The 19,497-nt window shown below is 40.5% G+C and overlaps 1 protein-coding gene across 2 annotated transcripts in view; it reads left to right on the forward strand.

The window, feature by feature from the left end:
- Positions 1 to 564: 564 nt before the first annotated feature.
- The window catches only part of LOC133655379 (A disintegrin and metalloproteinase with thrombospondin motifs 14-like), a 122,910-nt gene continuing 103,977 nt past the window's right edge, over positions 565 to 19,497 (forward strand). For both annotated transcript variants that reach the window (XM_062055485.1, XM_062055486.1), the window contains exons 1-2: positions 565 to 1,128; positions 1,224 to 1,648. In XM_062055485.1, the coding sequence (XP_061911469.1) occupies positions 1,050 to 1,128; positions 1,224 to 1,648 (504 nt within the window). In that variant the 5' untranslated portion in view covers positions 565 to 1,049. The remainder of the gene's footprint in view (positions 1,129 to 1,223; positions 1,649 to 19,497) is intronic.

Consider the following 19,497-nt stretch of genomic DNA (forward strand, 5'->3'; position numbering starts at 1 on the left):
AAAAAATCAGTTCCACCAAAACAGATTTTGTTTATTTATTTATTTAAAAAAAAAAAGTAAAACAATAAAAAGTTTATTTTCAAACAAATAAAAATAAAAAAATAAAACAAATTCTTAAAAATGATTACTGATTAAAATGAGCGAGTAATTTTATTAATTTAAAAAAATTACAACAAGGATTACACAAAAATGTATTTGCTGTCCTGGAATTATATATTGACTTTTTTGTGTGTGTTTTTTTGTTTTTTTTGTTGCCATGCAGTTTTATTATGCATGTGTGCATGCTTTTATGACGTCCATCTTTATTATTATTATTATTATTATTATTTTTAACTCTTTTTTTCCTCTCTTTTCAAGGGAGGGATGAAGGGGATCGCCCGGTTTAAATGTGCGGTTGTGTGGCGAAGGGGAAGGCGCTCATTGCTGCCTTGACTCTGCAAGTTGAGCTCACACTTTTTTTTTTTTCTTTTTTTTTTTTTTTTGGCGTCCCACAGCAACGGGCGGAAGAAGAAGAAGTTGAAGAAGAAGAAGAAGAAGAAGAGGAGAAGAAGAAGAAGCAGGAGGAGGAAAAGTAGAAGAAGAAGAAGAAGATAAAAACGAAGAAGAAGAAAATAAAGAAGAAGAAGAAGAAGAACCGGCGAGAAGGCACATACTGTCCAGTTTTTTCCCCTTACTGTTGCTTTAGTGCAGGACTGGGCTGCAGATGTTCCTGCTGCGGGACAGCGGAGGATTATATCATTTTTTTGTTTTGTGTGTGTGTTTATTTTGACTTTCTTCCAAGTTCCCCGGTTGTCGGAACCGGGCCGTTGTCGTCACGGTTATCCACCCCCCCCCCCCCCCCTCTTATCCCCCTCCCCTCTCCCTCCTGCTGCCCCCTTCATGGATGGTCCAGTGTCGGTGTCTGCCGCTCAGCACAGGCCGAGTTTGGAGCTCGGAAGGAGGGCTAAATGTGCCGCCACCTCACCCCAGCACACTTTTGAGAAGTTGATTCGGACATAAAAAAAATTTAAAAAAAAAAAAAAAAAGGGGGGAAAAAGTGAGCCTCAGCTATGGGTTGCATGCACTTTCTGATGTGCCTCTCACTCACTCAGCTCATGCTGGAGCCTACTTTTGCCGCAGGAGCCCACGGTGAGTGTCGCCGATCAATGCACGGCTGCGTTTGGAGTGCTTGCTGTCAGGCTGTGGAATGTGTCACTCACTTGCCGCTGTCTCTGTCCCACCAGACAAGCTCTCTGGCAAGTTGAGCGAGTATGGCCTCATCGTGCCATTCAGCACAGACTCCCACGGCCGCTTCATGTCTCACCTGCTCTCCACCGGCGGCGCTCCGGAGGATGGAGACGGCGGCGACGCCGGACGCAGGAGGAGGAGGACCGCCGGGAGGCGGCGGGTGGCCCGCGGCGCCCCGGAGATGCCCTCGCTGGCCCCCGGCTCGGCCCAGCGCTTGTTCTTCAACGTGACCGTCTTCGGCAAGGAGCTGCACCTCCGGCTGAGGGCCAACAGGAAGCTGGTGGCCCCGGGGGCCTTTGTGGAGTGGCAGGAGGACTTTGAGGGCAAGGCCAAGGAGCGCGTGCACAGGGATTGCGTCTTCACCGGGGACGTGAGCGACATGCCCCACGCCGCAGTGGCCATCAGCAACTGCGACGGACTGGTATGTGCTCGACGTGGCCTTGTTTTTTTGGTTGACATGATTAGAGTAGTTTAAGTCTGTTTTGGTGCAGATCCGGATAAAGCACATTTTAGTCGCTGTGGTGTCAATAGAGGCCGGTCTTCCTTGGCAGATGTCAACTTCCTGTGGATTTCTTTGTAATTTAGCATCCATCCATCCATTTTCTACCGCTTGTCCCTTTTTGGGATCGCCGGGGGTGCTGGAGTCTATCTCAGCTGCATTCGGGCGGAAGGCGGGGTACACCCTGGACAAGTCGCCACCTCATCACAGGGCCAACACAGATAGACAGACAACATTCACGCTCACATTCACACACTAGGGCCAATTTAGTGTAGCCAATCAACCTTGGCATGATTGGGAAAAACACCCAATTCATTTCTATTGTGAAAGGCGGTGGCTATAATTTATAACTAGTAGAAGGAGCAGTGGCAAAACTGTGTGTTCATGCACGAGAAAGCCACCAGCGCTGTTGTCTATTTTGAGGCTTTTGTTGATTTCTATTATGTGAGGTGGCTGTTGTCACAAATAAATGGCGAGAGGAGCGATGGCACTGATTATTCGACACATATGTAGTGTATTATCAAGCATAGATCGCCAACGTTTACTTCACCTTTAACTATTATTGTTTCTTACAGAACATAATTTCAGACTTTGTGGCTTATTTTGAGTCTTTCTGTTCATTTATGGCCCTGCGATGAGGTGGCGACTTGTCCAGGGTGTACCCCGCCTTCCGCCCGGATGCAGCTGAGATAGGCTCCAGCGCCCCCCCGCGACCCCGAAGGGAATAAGCGGTAGAAAATGGATGGATGGATGGATGTTCATTTATGTTTTGCAAGGTGGCTGTTGTCGTGAATAACTGGCAAGATGAATGATTACACTCATTCTATTTTGACTTAACCTTTATTGTCCGTCACAGAACAGAAATTCAGACTTTGCGGCTTATTTTGAGTCTTTCTGTTCATTTATGTTTTGCAAGGTGGCTGTTGTCGTGAATAACTGGCAAGATGAATGATTACACTCATTCTATTTTGACTTAACCTTTATTGTCCGTCACAGAACAGAAATTCAGACTTTGCGGCTTATTTTGAGTCTTTCTGTTCATTTATGTTTTGCAAGGTGGCTGTTGTCGTGAATAACTGGCAAGATGAATGATTACACCGATTGTACGGCATACATGTAGGTTGCGCAAGCAAACATATACCGGGGATTTTGACTTAACCTTTATTGTCCGTCACAGAACAGACATTCAGACTTTGCGGCTTATTTTGAGTCTTTCTGTTCACTTCCATTACGCAAGGTGGCGATGTCGTTAATAACTGGCGAGGGTAGAGATTGCGTCGATTATACGGTGCAGGTGTTTTGTGCATGTGCATGAGCGAGCACATAAAGCCGACTTGACTTTGTGGCTAATTTTTTAAGTGTTTCTGTTCATTTTTATTATGCATGGTGGCTGTTGTCATTAATAACCGCAGAGAGGAGAGCTTTCATTGATTATGAGACACAGACTTGGACTTAGTTGTGCTTCAGCCAGCAAATTGTGGGCTTTGATTTCCTGACTCATCTCAAGACTTTCTGTTTGTTTCTATTACTCAAGGTGGTGGTTGCCATTAACAACTGGCGAGAGAAGCAATCGCACTGATTCTACAGCACATATCAGTGTGCGCATGTGCATGTAACTTATTTTGAGTCTTTCTGTTCATTTTTATTATGCAAGGTGGCTGTCATTCAGTAACTGGTGAGAGGAGAGGTTGCGTCGAATATACAACACAGACTCAGTGAGCATATTTGTTTATATTATACAAGGTGGTGGTTGTTATCAAAAACTGGCAAAAAGGCGCAATCAAAGGAATTATATGGCGCGTATGCAAGCAAGCTTATGTTCAACGCAAGTTAGATATATCATTAATAACTGGCAGAAGATGAGATCACGATAGTTGTACTACCCATGATTATACAATCTACCAGTACCCTTTGACTTTTTGCATAGGTGGCTGTTGTCATTATTAACTGTCAGGAGGAGAGATCACAATAAGTACACTGCCCATTATACAACGTACAAGTACCCTTTGACTTTTTGCACCATTTTGAATAATTTTAATTTATTCAAATTATTAGTTATGCAAAGTGTTGGTTGTCATTATTAACTAGCAGGAGGAGAGAGCTTTATAGTTATACCAGCTATTATACCACGTACCAGAACCTTTCGACTTTTAGAATTTTTTTTGAGTCATTGTTGAGTTGAGTCTGAGTTGTTTATGCAAGGTGGTGGTTGTCATTAATAACTGTCAGGAAGAGATATTACAAATACCTATACTACCCATTATACCACGTACCAGTACCCTTTAACTTTTTAAATTATTTTAACCGATTGTGTTTATATAAATGGCTATTAATGCAGGGTGGTGGTTGTCATTAATAACTGGTGGGAGGAGAGAGCATGAGTATAATATTACCCACTACACCACGTCACACCATGTACCAGTGCGTTTTGACTCTTTGCATAATTGTTTTGAAGTCACTGTAATTAGTTAAATGGTTGTTTATGGCGGGTGGCAAGCGAGAGCATGACAGTTGTACTACCCACTATACCATGTTACACCATGTACCAGTGCAACTTGAATTTTTGGATCATTTTAAGTAATTTGTTTTTGTAAATGGTTTTCATCCAACCTTTTGGAAGGGATTACCACAAAAAGCGAGGTACCAGGATGTTCCTTGTGAAGGGCCTTTCACCTGCGAGTCCATTATCGCTCAGTGTACCTTTTAGGGGCCCGAAGTGTGAACCTGTCGGTGACCTGTTTTAGCCTATAGTTGCCGCCAAGCTAACCCCTTCAGTCTGGACTGGTACAAGTGGAAAACGGCCCACGTGTTTCCTCCGCATGCACGCCAACACAAACACGGACCTGCCTGTGCACGCTCGGACATTTTTTTTGAAAGCGTTTGAAGGCCAGCTATTTAGTCTAATGAGCGATGCATGCGGGGTGTCCTTCTCACCGCTTTTTTATTTATGTATTTATTTTTTAAAGATACACATCACACTTGCAGGTGGGAATGATAAAAAAATAAAAAAAAGATGCCAGACACCTCCCCGCAGAGAGGTTTTCCCAAAAAGTAACTCATGACATCACTTCGTAACTCGTCAAGTTGGATGATTGCAGACATGCCGGAGGCGTGATAGCACGGTGCGATTAGTGATGTCTGCGTGGGTTCTGTGAATAGCGCCGCAGCTGTTTTTCGGCGCTGGAAATGACGCGGATGATTGAATGACACGTATGACGGGAACGTGAGCGGCTGGACAATGAGGGTGCTATTTATGGTGAGCGTTGGTCTAAAAGGAGACGGGGCCTCTTAGCAACAGTCAGCCGGAAGGCGAACTGCTGTGTTTTTGCCCCAAGCGGTCTTTGGGGTTGATGTTCCGCACAGGCCTGGTCTAAGTCCACCGCTTTTTTGTGATATTTCAATAGGACGTTTTTTGAATTGATCCGACGTGGCCACTAATCTTAGCTCATTCCAACTGCAAGGCCGTAACCTCCAGCAGCCATTAACGCCTTAGCGCCCGCGGCTATTTTGGCTGGCGCTTTGGCTCGCAGTTTCCAGATCAAATTGCAGATTTAACTGGAGCGTGCCGCTAAAAATCGATCCACATCTGAGTGGCGACTCTTATTCATTACGATTCTGAAGCCTAGGCGTCTTAGTGTGGAGTTTTTTTGTGTTATGTGATTAGCAGTGTTTGGAAAATTAATTTAAAAAAGTTTATAATTATAGTTAGTCATGACTCTGTAGGAAGTAATTGCATTACTTAAATAAATTAAATATATTTGGCATATACAGTTTAGATCAGGGGTGTCAAACTCATTTTAGAGGGGGGGCCACATGAAGAAAAATGTACTCCCAAGTGTGCCGGACTGGTAAAATCCCAGCACGATAACTTAAAAATAAAGACAACATCAGATTGTTTTATTTGTTTAAAAATAGAACAAGCACTTTCTGAAAATGTACAAATCATAATGTTGTTGTTGTTTTTTATACACTTGCATATTGCGGTAATAATTTATTTGTCGTTATTTATATTTTTTTAATAAATTATGTGATAATGTTTATCAGTCAACTCATTGGTGTTAATTTTCAATCAAGATAAAAAAAAATGTTTTTCAAAATCAAATTACAGTATGTTCTTTATGTAGTTTGATCATTTTCAACGACTTATGTACTAACATCATGTGGTTTATTTTGTACATATGTAGCATAATCTACAAATATATAAATAATTGCTATTGCGACATCTAGTGGACACATTTAGAACAGCTGTTTCTTTCATTCAAAAATTTCAGGTTAATTTTTATACTTAGCAAACTCATCCCGCGGGCCGTATAAAACCTGTTCGCGGGCCTGATCCGGCCCTCGGGCCGTACGTTTGACATCCCTGGTTTAGATGTATTCATGAAACCAGAGTGTGTGTGTGTGCCTTTAAAAGCGCCTGTTAAGTGACGCGCGACGTCAGCGCCCAGACAGAGCAGCATTAGCTCAGCTGTGTTTGTTAGCTCAGAGGAGGAGAGATCACAATAAGTACACTGCCCACTACACAACGCACCAGTACCCTTTGACTATTTGCACCATTTTAAATAATTGTAATTTATTCAAATTATTAGTTATGCAAAGTGGTGGTTGTCATTAATAACTGGCTGGGGGAGAGAGCTTGTTAGTTATACCACGTACCAGAACCCTTTGACTTTTAGCATTTTTTTGAGTCGCTGTTGAATTGAGTTTGAGTTTATTTCGAACATGCATGGTATTTAGTTAAATGGTTGTTTATGCAAGGTGGTGATTGTCATTAATAACTAGCAGGAGGAGATATTACAAATACTTATACTACCCATTATACCACCTACCAGTACCCTTTAGCTTTTTTAATTATTTTGAGTGATTGTGTATATTTAAATGGCTATTAATGCAAGGCGGTGGTTGTCATTAATAACTGGTGGGAGGAGAGAGCATGATAATTACACTACCGTTCAAAAGTTTGCTGCAAATGTCTGGTTTTTGGTGCAATATCTACATAGGTGTATAGAGGCTCACTTCCAGCAACTATCACTCCAGTGTTCTAATGGTACAATGTGTTTGCTCATTGGCTCAGAAGGCTAATTGATGATTAGAAAACCCTTGTGCAATCATGTTCACACATCTGAAAACAGTTTAGCTCGTTACAGAAGCTACAAAACTGACCTTCCTTTGAGCAGATTGAGTTCCTGGAGCATCACATTTGTGGGGTCAATTAAACGCTCAAAATGGCCAGAAAAAGAGAACTTTCATCTGAAACTCGACAGTCTATTCTTGTTCTTAGAAATGAAGGCTATTCCACAAACTTGATGGGTGACCCCAAACTTTTGAACGGTAGTGTATATATATATACATAAACATATATATATACATACAGTATATATACATTTATATATATACATACATACATACATGCCCTTCACCCTTTGCCTCTGATGGCTGCTGGTTAGCGCCTTGCATGGCAGCTCCCGCCATCAGTGTGTGAATGTGTGTGTGAATGGGTAAATGTGGAAATACTGTCAAAGCGCTTTGAGTACCTTGAAGGTAGAAAAGCGCTATACAAGTACGACCCATTTATCATTATTTATTATTACAGTACATACATACATATATACAAAAATATATGTATGTATATCTATATATATATATGTGTGTACATATATATACACATTTAACAGGAGAGGTGAGAGGCACCTTTGCACTTTTCTGAATTTAATAGTATTTCTTATGTTGCGTTCTTGCGTTATTGGTCTGGACTCCAGATTGCAGAGCAAGAAAGGCATAGTGCAGGTAAAAGCCCTTTTTGTTAGGGAAAAGACTAGGCCTGTTAAAAGAAAATTACTACAGTGCTTGTCAAGATACAAAGTACAGTGATTTAGGAGTAACATCCATCCATCCATTTTTCTACCGCTTGTCCCTTTCGGGGTCGCGGGGGGTGCTGGAGCCTATCTCAGCTGCATTCGGGTGGAAGGCGGGGTACACCCTGGACAAGTCGCCACCTCATCGCAGGGCCAACACAGATAGACAGACAACATTAACACACTAGGGCCAATTTAGTGTTGCCATGTGCATGTTTTTGGAGGTGGGAGGAAGCCGGAGTACCCGGAAGGAACCCACGCAGTCACGGGGATGTGAAACTAAAAAGGTAAGATTGCCTAATTAAAAACAGGTGTGCTCGCAGGAAACAAAACAAAAAGTAAAGGTGCAGCAAAACAATGAATCCAACAGGAAGTAAAATCAAAATAGAAGCACCAGGACAGGAAATGACACAAAACACTGGGAAATAGCAAACAAAGTCAAAACTGTGACATCGCACATTCTTTATCAAAGTGCTGGCACTCGCAACTTTCTTTGGCCCTATGGTGGATAATTTTGCAGTCATACTCAATTGAAAAAAATACAACAACAGAGACCTGCGGTACTTTGTTTGGACACTCTATTCCGCGAGCAAACAGACCCCTTTGGCCGTTTGATACCCGAAGTGGAGCGTCTGAGGCACCACCGTGTACAGTAAGAGTCTCAGTCAGTGGAGGACAGTAAAAAACAAAGTTAGCAGACACTACAGCTCACCAGAGCACTAAATTCCACACTCTGCCTCCAGCAACTTTGAAGGCTGATATTTACTGTGTGTAATTTCACTACGAGGACTCTGCCAAGCAGCCGGCAAACTTGGAGACAAATTGAGGCGAAAAGCAGTGGGAGTCTGTGAAAGAAAAAAAAACCTATAAATATATGTATATAAAAAAAAACCATACATGAATCCTGCCTGGAAGCATATACAGCTGTGATGTTTGAACGGAGGCGAGACTGGAGAAAATAAGAGGAAGCGTGGGATAGAGGCGCTTTGGCTAGGTTTCATGAGGAGATGGTGTTGCTTGACCCAGCAGGCACAAGACATTGAAACAACGTGGAGAACTTCTTGAATTAGGTCCTGACATTGAGCAACTCAAACATAACGTTGGAACAACATGCCTTTTGACGACGTTTAATCAATGTTGGGTTCGGATGTTGATTTGACCATTGAATTTTAGTCATTTCCCAACCAATATTTTCCAACACAAATACAACGCTGGAACAACATGCTTTTTGACGACGTTTATTCGGTGTCAGGTTGTGAAGTTGATTATCCAATCAACAGTGTGGATCCAACGTTAGACACCAACGTTGTTACAAACTAAGGGTGTAACGGTACGTGTATTTGTATTGAACCGTTTTGGTATGGGGGTTTCGGTTCGGTTCGGAGGTGTACCGAACGAGTTTCCACACGGACATATTAAGTAGCGTACCGCACATTGTGTAAATATGCACACCGGGGCACAACACGCGGCATGCTAGCAGCGACCGGGCTACGACAACAAAGCGAAAGCGGTTTGCCGACATTCTTCAGCATTGATTGATTGAGACTTTTATTAGTAGGTTGCACAGTGAAGTACATATTCCGTACAATTGACCACTAAATGGTAACACCCGAATAAGTTTTTCAACTTGTTTAAGTCGGGGTCCACTGATTCATGATACAGATATATACTATCATATATACTATCATCATAATACAGTCATCACACAAGATAATCACATTGAATTATTTACATTATTTACAATCAGGGGTGTGGAGGGGGGGGTGATATGGACATCAAGTAGTGGACATAGAGAGAGAGAGAGAGAGAGAGAGAGAGAGAGAGAGAGAGAGATATCAGAAGGCATAAGAAAAAGAAAAAGTATCTGCATTTGATTGTTTACATTTGATTATTAGCAATCCGGGGAGGGTGTTAGTTTAGGGTTGTAGCTGCCTGGAGGTGAACTTTTATTGCGGTTTTGAAGGAGGATAGAGATGCCCTTTCTTTTACACCTGTTGGGAGCGCATTCCACATTGATGTGGCATAGAAAGAGAATGAGTTAAGACCTTTGTTAGTTCGGAATCTGGGTTTAACGTGGTTAGTGGAGCACCCCCTGGTGTTGTGGTTATGGCGGTCATTTACGTTAAGGAAGTAGTTTGACATGTACTTCGGTATCAGGGAGGTGTAGCGGATTTTATAGACTAGCGGTAGGGTATGCTTCTGGCAACACATCAAACATGCTAACCCATTTGAAGCGTCGCCACCCCCAAGTGAACATCGCTTCAACGGCGAGAAAGACGAGCGTCGTGCAAACACCGCATTCAAGCAGCCTCTCCTCGGCGGTTCAGGCAGGGCTTAAGCAATAACAAATGTTGTTCTAGCAGCAGATTTAAGACCATATTGCATTAAAAACTAGATTTTGACCCACTTCTTCTTTCTGCAGACAATGTGGATCAACTGATTTTTCTGGCAAAAAACATGAAGATTGAGTGAAAGTCACCAGGGTTAAAGGCTGGGGGGAGAAAAGTTAATCTGAGGCTGAGTTGACTTGAAACTGTTTAATGTTGGACTTTTTATATGTAGAAGAAAAGTTTTGTCATTTTATTTAATCTGAGCAACAACTTGAGGCAGTTTAATGTTGATTAACGTGGACCCCGACTTAAACAAGTTGAAAAACGTATTCGGGTGTTACCGAACCGTTGTACGGAATATGTACTGTACTGTGCAATCTACTAATAAAAGTCTCAATCAATCAATCAAAAAAATCACTTTATATGTAGAAAGGTTTTGTTAAGAAACCATTCTGAGCCTTATCTTATTTAGTTTTTATTTGATATATGTTGACCACATGAACCCTGGCAATGGACCCCGTATTTATATGTATGTTATTATTATCCTGAGCATTCATGACTGCCTGCTGTTGCACTGATCAGCCTAGTGGTGGCTCACATCCATCACACACAGAGCTATTTCTATTTTGGGGCAGAATTATTATAGTGTTCCCAATGTTAAAAGGATAAAGCCATTGTTTACAAATTTGGTAAATAAATAACCAAAAAATGTATATTTTGCTGTTTTCTTATTGAACCGAACCGTGACCTCTAAACCGAGGTACCGTATGTACCGAACCAACATTTTTGTGTACCGTTACACCCTTATTACAAACACAACTATTTTGCAACATTGTTTCAAAGTCAGTTTTAAAGGACATGCATGTATAATTAACATTGGATCAATGTCTTGTGCCTACTCGAGAGGCACTTCCTTAGTCCACAGAGATGGTGGATGACACCTTCCAGTCATCACACTAGTAATTGTTGAAGCGGGATCATGGCTAAGGCTGCAGCTAACGATTATTTTTCTATCGATTAATCTATAGATTATTTTTTCGATTAATCGGTTAATCTATAGATTATTTTTTCGATTAATCTATAGATTATTTTTCCTTTTACCGATTATTTTTTTTATTCAAAATGAAGATGAAAAAATAAATGTAGGCCCGTTTTTTCAAAAGGCATGGCTTTTATTTACAAAAAAAAAGAAGTATGGCCACTCAGTCAACATTGACAACAACATGACTAAATATTCTGTAACAATGTAAACATTTAAAACTTTTAACATTTAACAAAATTAAAAGTAGCTTATTTGCTTTTTAATGTGCAAATATAAAAGTCAACATCCAGTGCAAATCTTAATATTCTGCAATAGTATAAGCATTTCAAAAGTAAAAGTATTGCTTATTTTGCTTTAAAATGTGCAAAAATAAAGATAAACATCCAATACAAAAAAGTGCAAAACGAAATATTCTGTAACAACAGTGTAAACATTTCAACAAAAGTGAAAGTATTGCTTATTTGCTAAAATGTGCAAAAATAAAGATAAACATCCAATACAAAAAAGTGCCAATCTAAATATTCTGGAGCACTGTAAACATTAAGTATTGCTTTTAAAATGTGCAAAATAAACATCCAGTCCAACACAGTACACAATAACCAATTCTACTCATTCCAGTGAGTGACTAACAGTTGTAATGAAGAAAGGTTAGCATGTGTACATGTTTGGTTCTTTTCTTGTTTACAATATTCCCAGCAGCTGAAAATAGGCGCTCAGAAGGGGTCGATGTGGCTGGAACGAGAGGTAATTAGCCTTCACCTCAAGCCAGGACTGCGAGTGAGCTGAGCTGCAGTTTATATTTCTAGAAGGTCAACGGGCTCATATTGATGTTACTAGTAGTTGACTGGGAGGTGTTTATTATCATTTGGGGAGAGTCCGCTGCCTGATGCTCACCTGCTAAACACCTATCTGTTCCACGCTGAAGCGCTGACTACATGCGCTCTGAATACACACTGCTGATTGGCTGATAATGCTTCGTGTGTACCAATCAGATGGTTGTGTGGGTGGGACAATGCTGCGTGTGTACCAATCAGATGGTTGTGTGGGTGGGACAATGCTGCGTGTGTACCAATCAGATGGTTGTGTGGGTGGGACAATGCTGCGTGCTGAGACAGACGCAGAGGAGCAAAGCAGCTTGTTAAGACTTTAGCAGCTAAAGTTAGCTTTAGCTTAGAAACTCGTTCGGTACACCCCCGTGCCGAACCGAAAGCCCCGTACCGAAACGGTTCAATACAAAACACGTACCGTTACACCCCTAGCAGATACAAATGACACAGTCATGTTTTTGTGTAATGATGACAACGTATGCTCGCGCGGACGATTGACTAGTTGATGGTTTTCTTTTCAAATGTTCGTTCATTGACGTTGTGCTGCTATGATAGGCCATTTCCGCTCGACACAGTGTACATACAACAACATTATTAGGCCGTTTATTGAAATACTCCCACACTTTTGACCACTTTTGGCATGCTTTTCCCCCCTCGCTTGCACCGCTCGCATCGTCTGCTTTGATCGTCTGCTTTGCGGTCCGCCATGACGGTAGTGTGACGTAAATATGCGACGCGTCGACGCACAAAAACGGCGTCGACGTATTTACGTAACCGATGACGTCGACTACGTCGACGCGTCGTTTCAGCCTTAATCATGGCTAGATTCTCTTTTATCGCGCAGACCAAAAAAGAACACGGCACGAGGTTTACGAGAACCTTGTCGTGGTGTAGTATACCATTCGGCCCGTCTTTGGGAGACGTTGATTCAGGTTTATTGGCTCTTTGTTGGGTTCAGACTCCTACAGCGGCACAAAAGACGACCTTTGTGTTTGTTGTCTGAGGGATGAAATGTTGGTTTCGCGACAAACGTCAGACAGGAGCTGTCCTATCTGGTCCGCGAGCATGGACTGATGAAGCCAGCCCGGACGAGAGGCGGAACGTCTTCTAAGACAAGCCGAACAGTCTAGTTGTGATGGATTATACGCCCAGAGTGTACAATGACCTGTTTCACAGGATTTGTCTGTCATTTATTTGGCAAATGAGATGCAATACAAATAGGTATGATGATAATGTTTCATAATAATGGGTTATATTTATATTCAAGAAATGCTCATCACTAAATCACTCCATTGATGGTAATAAACTCCATTGGCAGCCACGGCTGCCCTGGGGTAGACTGAAGGAAACGTGGCTGCCAATGAGCCACCATTTCATATCACACACCAGTGTGGGCGGCAATGGGAGCAAGGCGGGTGAGGTGTTTTGCCCAAGGACACAACGGCAGGGACTAGGATGGCGGAGTTTATATTTCATTCTAGGAACCTTCAAGTTCACTCTACAATCTGAGCCACGCCACCAGGCGGAATTTCAGACGGTTATCTTGCAGATATAGACAAAAATGTGAATTTGGGGCAATTAGGGCAGCCCTCAATTTTGGTTCATATTAAAGGTCCCCAGGACCCGAAAGGGTCTCAGCCATTAAAGTGTTAAAAAATTATATTTTTCTTTACTTTAAATGCTATAGCAGTGATTCTCAAACTGCGGTACTAGTGGTACGTGGGCTCCATCTAGTGGTACGTCAAAGTAGTCTGTAAATATGTACTGTATATGGAGTATCATTGTTGATGATGTTTGTGCACTGAGTGTAATGTTACAGTGGCCAAAAATATTAAATGTACTTGTTAAATAAAACATTTCCCTTGTTTTTAATGAATACTTAGGCCTACTACGTTACTGTATTTTAATGTTGGTCATTATGGTGGTACTTGGAGAGCCAGGTGTTTTGTGAAGTTACACTTCAGAACCACTGATCTATAGTTGAACTTCAAATCTATCCGTTGATAAAAAGTTTTAATTCATTTTTTAAAAGTTTTATGCCATTTTTGTCAACGAAAACCTTGTTTTTTTATGGCAAAAACACAAAATATGCGTTATTTACCTCCCAAAATTTTTTTTAAAGTCAAATATTTGATGTAAAGTAATTGTAGCCTTAAACATTGCTTTTGGTTCATTCTTTTTTTTAATAATAAGGGTTTTCTAAACGTGTCACACTCATAAAAGTGTTCAAATTAAGTCATATATAAATATATTTAATTTTTACTTTCAACACTTAGATATCCAGATCAAATTCAGATCTATCTGTCGATTACAAGTTTTTATTATTATTGTATTTCGTTTTTTCGTCCAAGAAAACATTGTTTTATTTACATGGCAAACATACAAATTATGCAATATTTTCCCTTAAAAATATTTCAAAGTGGAAAAATTGATGTGAAGTAACTGGTGCCTTGAAAAGGTCAATAATTGAGTGATTCTCAAACTGTCGTACGTGTATCACTAGTGGTACGCGGGCCAAATCAAGTGGTACGCCAAATAATCACGTGATTAAATATTTAAACACAGTGTTACTGTTCAAACTATGTGTAATGTTACAGTGGCCAAAAATATTATAAAAATATAAAATAAAACCCCTGCCTTGTTTTTAATGAATACTTAGGCCTTCTACACTGCTGTATTTTAATGTTGGTCATTATGGTGATACTTGGAGAGCCAAGTGTTTTCTGAGGTAGTACTTGGTGAAAAAAGTTTGAGAACTACTGCAATAATTCATACCAACATTGATGTTAATTAATTATTATTTTTTTGAGCAATGACAGTTTTTTAAAAATGCCCGCATGTCAGCTTTGTGTTAATAGTGTCAATATTGCAACATTTTCTCATTTACATTACACCTATTTGCTTTTTATTCCATGTTTTATGTTTTGTTTGTAAAAGTATTTTTAAAATAGGCTGTAAAATAATAACTCCGGGCCGCAAAAGGACACCCCTGTTGTAGACCAATCATTAGGATCACGGGTGTGCTGGAGCCTATCCCAGCTGATTTGGGGCGAAAGGCGGTGGTAGGACTGGTCGCAAGCTAATCACCAGTGTTCCGATTTCAGGCGTCATTAGTAACGAGTAATCTAATGAATTACTTTTATGTACGTTAAAATGCTTTTGATGTAACGTGACACGCTACTTTTGATGTGGCTTCAAGTCAACGACAAAGCGTCAATGCAGGAAGTAACTTTTTACTAATGAAAGTAACAACCAGCACTACAAACTAACTTCACATCAAATGTGAGGAAGCAACATCACACAGCAAACAACACACAACATACACACACGACTACTACGAGGGAATAATAACAATGTTGTGGACAAGGAGACTACAGCTTTGCATAAATTACCATTTAACTAATAACTGTGACTCTAAAAAAATTATGCAAAGAGTCAAAACACACTTGTACATGGTGTAACGTGGTATACACTACCGTTCAAAAGTTTGGGGTCACATTGAAATGTCCTTATTTTTTAAGGAAAAGCACTGTACTTTTCAATGAAGATAACTTTAAACTAGTCTTAACTTTAAAGAAATACACTCTATACATTGCTAATGTGGTAAATGACTATTCTAGCTGCAAATGTCTGGTTTTTGGTGCAATATCTACATAGGTGTATAGAGGCCCATTTCCTGCAACTATCACTCCAGTGTTCTAATGGTACAATGTGTTTGCTCATTGGCTCAGAAGGCTAGTTGATGATTAGAAAACCCTTGTGCAATCATGTTCACACATCTGAAAACAGTTTAGCTCGTTACAGAAGCTACAAAACTGACCTTCTTTTGAGCAGATTGAGTTTCTGGAGCATCACATTTTTGAACGGTAGTGTGTGTGTATATATATATATATATATATATATATATATATATATATATATATATATATATATATATATATATATATATATACACCCCTGTATATATATATATATATACATATATATATATATATATACATATATATATATATATATACATATATATATATATATATATACATATATATATATATATATATATATATATATATATATATATATATATATATATATATATATATATATATATATATATATATATATATATATATATATATATATATATATATATATGGACTTGGCAATAGTGTGTAGTTTATGGTTTGTGTTGGCCAGTCAGTTTAGTCTTTACTGTATCTAGGTTTTTGTTGCGCCCTAAAAAATGTCAATACTGTAAGTATTGTATTTATTACACACCGGCTGTTAGATTGTAAAGTGCATCTTAGTTGTAGTTTTCATTAACACATTTAGAGGTGTTGAAATCACAATGACAGCTTTTCAGTTACATTTATGTCAATTTCCATGATATTTAACAGTATATTTGGTATTTCTATGAAATACTAGGGCCCTACTTTGCCTCACGATGCACACGTGTATGATTGGAACTACATGATCCGAACTTAATAGTGATCAGGGCAACACGCGCGCCCGAAGCGTTCAAATTTTTCTTCATGAACTGTTCTAAGTAGGATTGTCTTTGACTAAAGATTTTCATAGTCACATCTGGCTTATTGTTTTTTTGTATGATAGCATATATGCTACATGTAAGCTAGTAAGAGCACAGCAAATTGTGAACCCCACAAATAAACAGTTCTCTTTTGCAACTTTTCCCAGCTGGTAAACCCTCAGAAAAACAAATAAACATGGCAGATCATTTGGTGAGGTCCTCGGATAGGCCCCGCCATTGTCGGGTACGGCTCCGGTGGAGCGCAGGGAAGATGATCAAACTGGAGGATCTACAGGAAATTAATGTCATCACAAGCTTTTTGTAGGCGAAGCTGTGAAAGAAACAGTACGGTTGTCAGAGCGGAGCAGAGAGGGAGGCCTTCTGCCCTTGCGAACTGGTCGGGCACTATATTGTGCCAGTACCACCAAGGCCGATGGCCCCGCGTACTACATGTCAAATGGGGGGCTCCATTCTCCGTCCTATAGAGGGATAAGGAGCGTTCAATGTATGGCTGAATCATTTAGGAAAATAATAATAATAATTCCTCAATATTGCAAAATAAATATGCGATTATTTTTAAAAGGTCCTCTTCTCATGTATTTTCCAACAAACACAAGCAATATATCGATTACTATTATAAACAGTAGCCCATTCTTTATACATAATTTATTCTTTCCTATAAATAATATTATAAACATACCAAATACTTTGACTTACATTCTTGTCAGCACAGCGCTTTTATTGTGAAGGCTGAAATTGTTTGTCTACCCTTTGTAGTTCGATGATGAGGCTTTCACAACGACCATCTTTATAAGACCCTTGCTTACATCAACACACCTGAAGGTGACGGTGACAAGCTAGCCACGGTCGATACTGTTCCTTACCCCGTTTCTAAAATATTCCGGAAGTTTAAGAAAAATCCACTCCTAATTTTTTAGGCTATCTATAGCGGGATGAAAGAAACTGAGTGAAGCCTCTTGTCAGTCATCCACTATCTTTGTCTCCGTGGATGGAGGTGGACAGAAGTTGAAGCTTATGCCGTAAACGTAAGGTAACATTGTGAAAATGATCCTTATTCTATTTATGACATTACCTAAAAGTTAAATGACAATCCACGGAATGAAAGAAATAGATTTAACACTTTTGCCAGTCATCCACTGTCGTAGTCTCTACAGGGCCGCTAGCATACACACAAAGACACGTAAACGCAGATAGCGTAGTAGAATTGATCCGGATCAGGCCCAAAATCAATTGTTCCTCATCCCATTTTCTAAAACGTTTAATGAAAATCCGCCCATAACTGGCAGACTTCGAAGCTTCGACGTAGAAGTTTGATCGTCCTTCATCAGTAAACCACTATTTTCAGTTACGTCAACCACCGCCGATGTCCGTCAATCCGAGGAATCCGACTTAACCGATGGGTTCTCCTGTATTGTCTTCGTAGCGAGGTCATGTCTTTTAGCTCAAGCGCTCACGTCGATGACACGCAAGGCAACATCCAGTCATCTGTCATTCATACTGTTTGTCCCTTTGTCCGTCCATCCGTCAATCAAGCCGTTAGTTTGAGTATTCTGTTACGCATTCCAAGCCCTATATTCATCCTTCATTCTTCTCATGAATTCATACAGACTTACCTCGTCTTTATGTCCAATCATCCATCCCATCGGTCCATTGCTCCATCCATCCATCCATGTTCTGAATCAGTCTCTTTTCCCATCATCCAGTCATGCTTTAATCGTTTTTCCAAGCGTTTGTCCTCCTTCTCTCGCTTTTGTTGTCTCCTACGGCCCTGAAGACAGCAAGGCTCATCCTTACCGTGTCTGCTTGTGTTTACTCGCCAGATGTTTCTTCGCTCTTCTGCAGCTTTGCGTTCCTTCCACCGCCTTAAGTCCTCTTCCCGGCGGAACACAGAGGAAGTCTCACATGGCATTTCCTGCTTAGACGCCGTTCTACTTTTCTACCCAGCAAGCATTGTTCTCTCTTGCCACGCTACGAATTTTCGGGTTATTCCTCTGTCTTTTCCATCATGCACCCTTGCTGGGAGGCGTAGGTGTTGTAGGTTATCACAAAGCCATATTTGCTCAGCTTGGCAGGTGTGGATCGGACCTTCATCCGAGGCATTCTTGCTTACCCAGCCGAGCAGGCCGTGGCTTTGTCAGATGAATCGCAGTCTTTAAAGGGAACTGCACTTTTTTTGGAATGAGCTGGTTGCAATAACTGCTGTGCAGTTGTTATGTCTTACGATATTATCACATTTATGAGTCTTATGCGGTATGACATTAACTTGTACAAACCCCGTTTCCATATGAGTTGGGAAATTGTGTTAGATGTAAATATAAACGGACTACAATGATTTGCAAATCCTTTTCAACCCATATTCAGTTGAATGTACTATAAAGATAAGATATTTGATGTTCAAACTCATAAACTTTATTTTTTTTTTTGCAAATAATAATTAACTTAGAATTTCATGGCTGCAACACGTGCCAAAGTAGTTGGGAAAGGGCATGTTCACCACTGTGTTACATGGCCTTTCCTTTTAACAACACTCAGTAAACGTTTGGGAACTGAGGAGACACATTTTTTAAGCTTCTCAGGTGGAATTCTTTCCCATTCTTGCTTGATGTACAGCTTAAGTTGTTCAACAGTCTGTTGTGGTATTTTAGGCTTCATAATGCGCCACACATTTTCAATGGGAGACAGGTCTGGACTACAGGCAGGCCAGTCTAGTACCCGCACTATTTTACTATTAAGCCACATTGATGTAACACGAGGCTTGGCATTGTCTTGCTGAAATAAGCAGGGGCGTCCATGGTAACGTTGCTTGGATGGCAACATATGTTGCTCCAAAACCTGTATGTACCTTTCAGCATTAATGGCGCCTTCACAGATGTGTAAGTTACCCATGTCTTGGCCACTAATACACCCCCATACCATCACAGATGCTGGCTTTTCAACTTTGCGCCTATAACAATCCGGATGTTCTTTTCCTCTTTGCTCCGGAGGACACGACGTCCACAGTTTCCTAAAACAATTTGAAATGTGGACTCGTCAGACCACAGAACACTTTTCCACTTTGTATCAGTCCATCTTAGATGAGCTCATGCCCAGCGAAGCCGACGGTGTTTCTGGGTGTTGTTGATAAACGGTTTTCGCCTTGCATAGGAGAGTTTTAACTTGCACTTACAG

Source organism: Entelurus aequoreus, linkage group LG08 (assembly GCF_033978785.1).
Source record: "Entelurus aequoreus isolate RoL-2023_Sb linkage group LG08, RoL_Eaeq_v1.1, whole genome shotgun sequence".
Lineage (NCBI taxonomy): Eukaryota > Metazoa > Chordata > Actinopteri > Syngnathiformes > Syngnathidae > Entelurus > Entelurus aequoreus.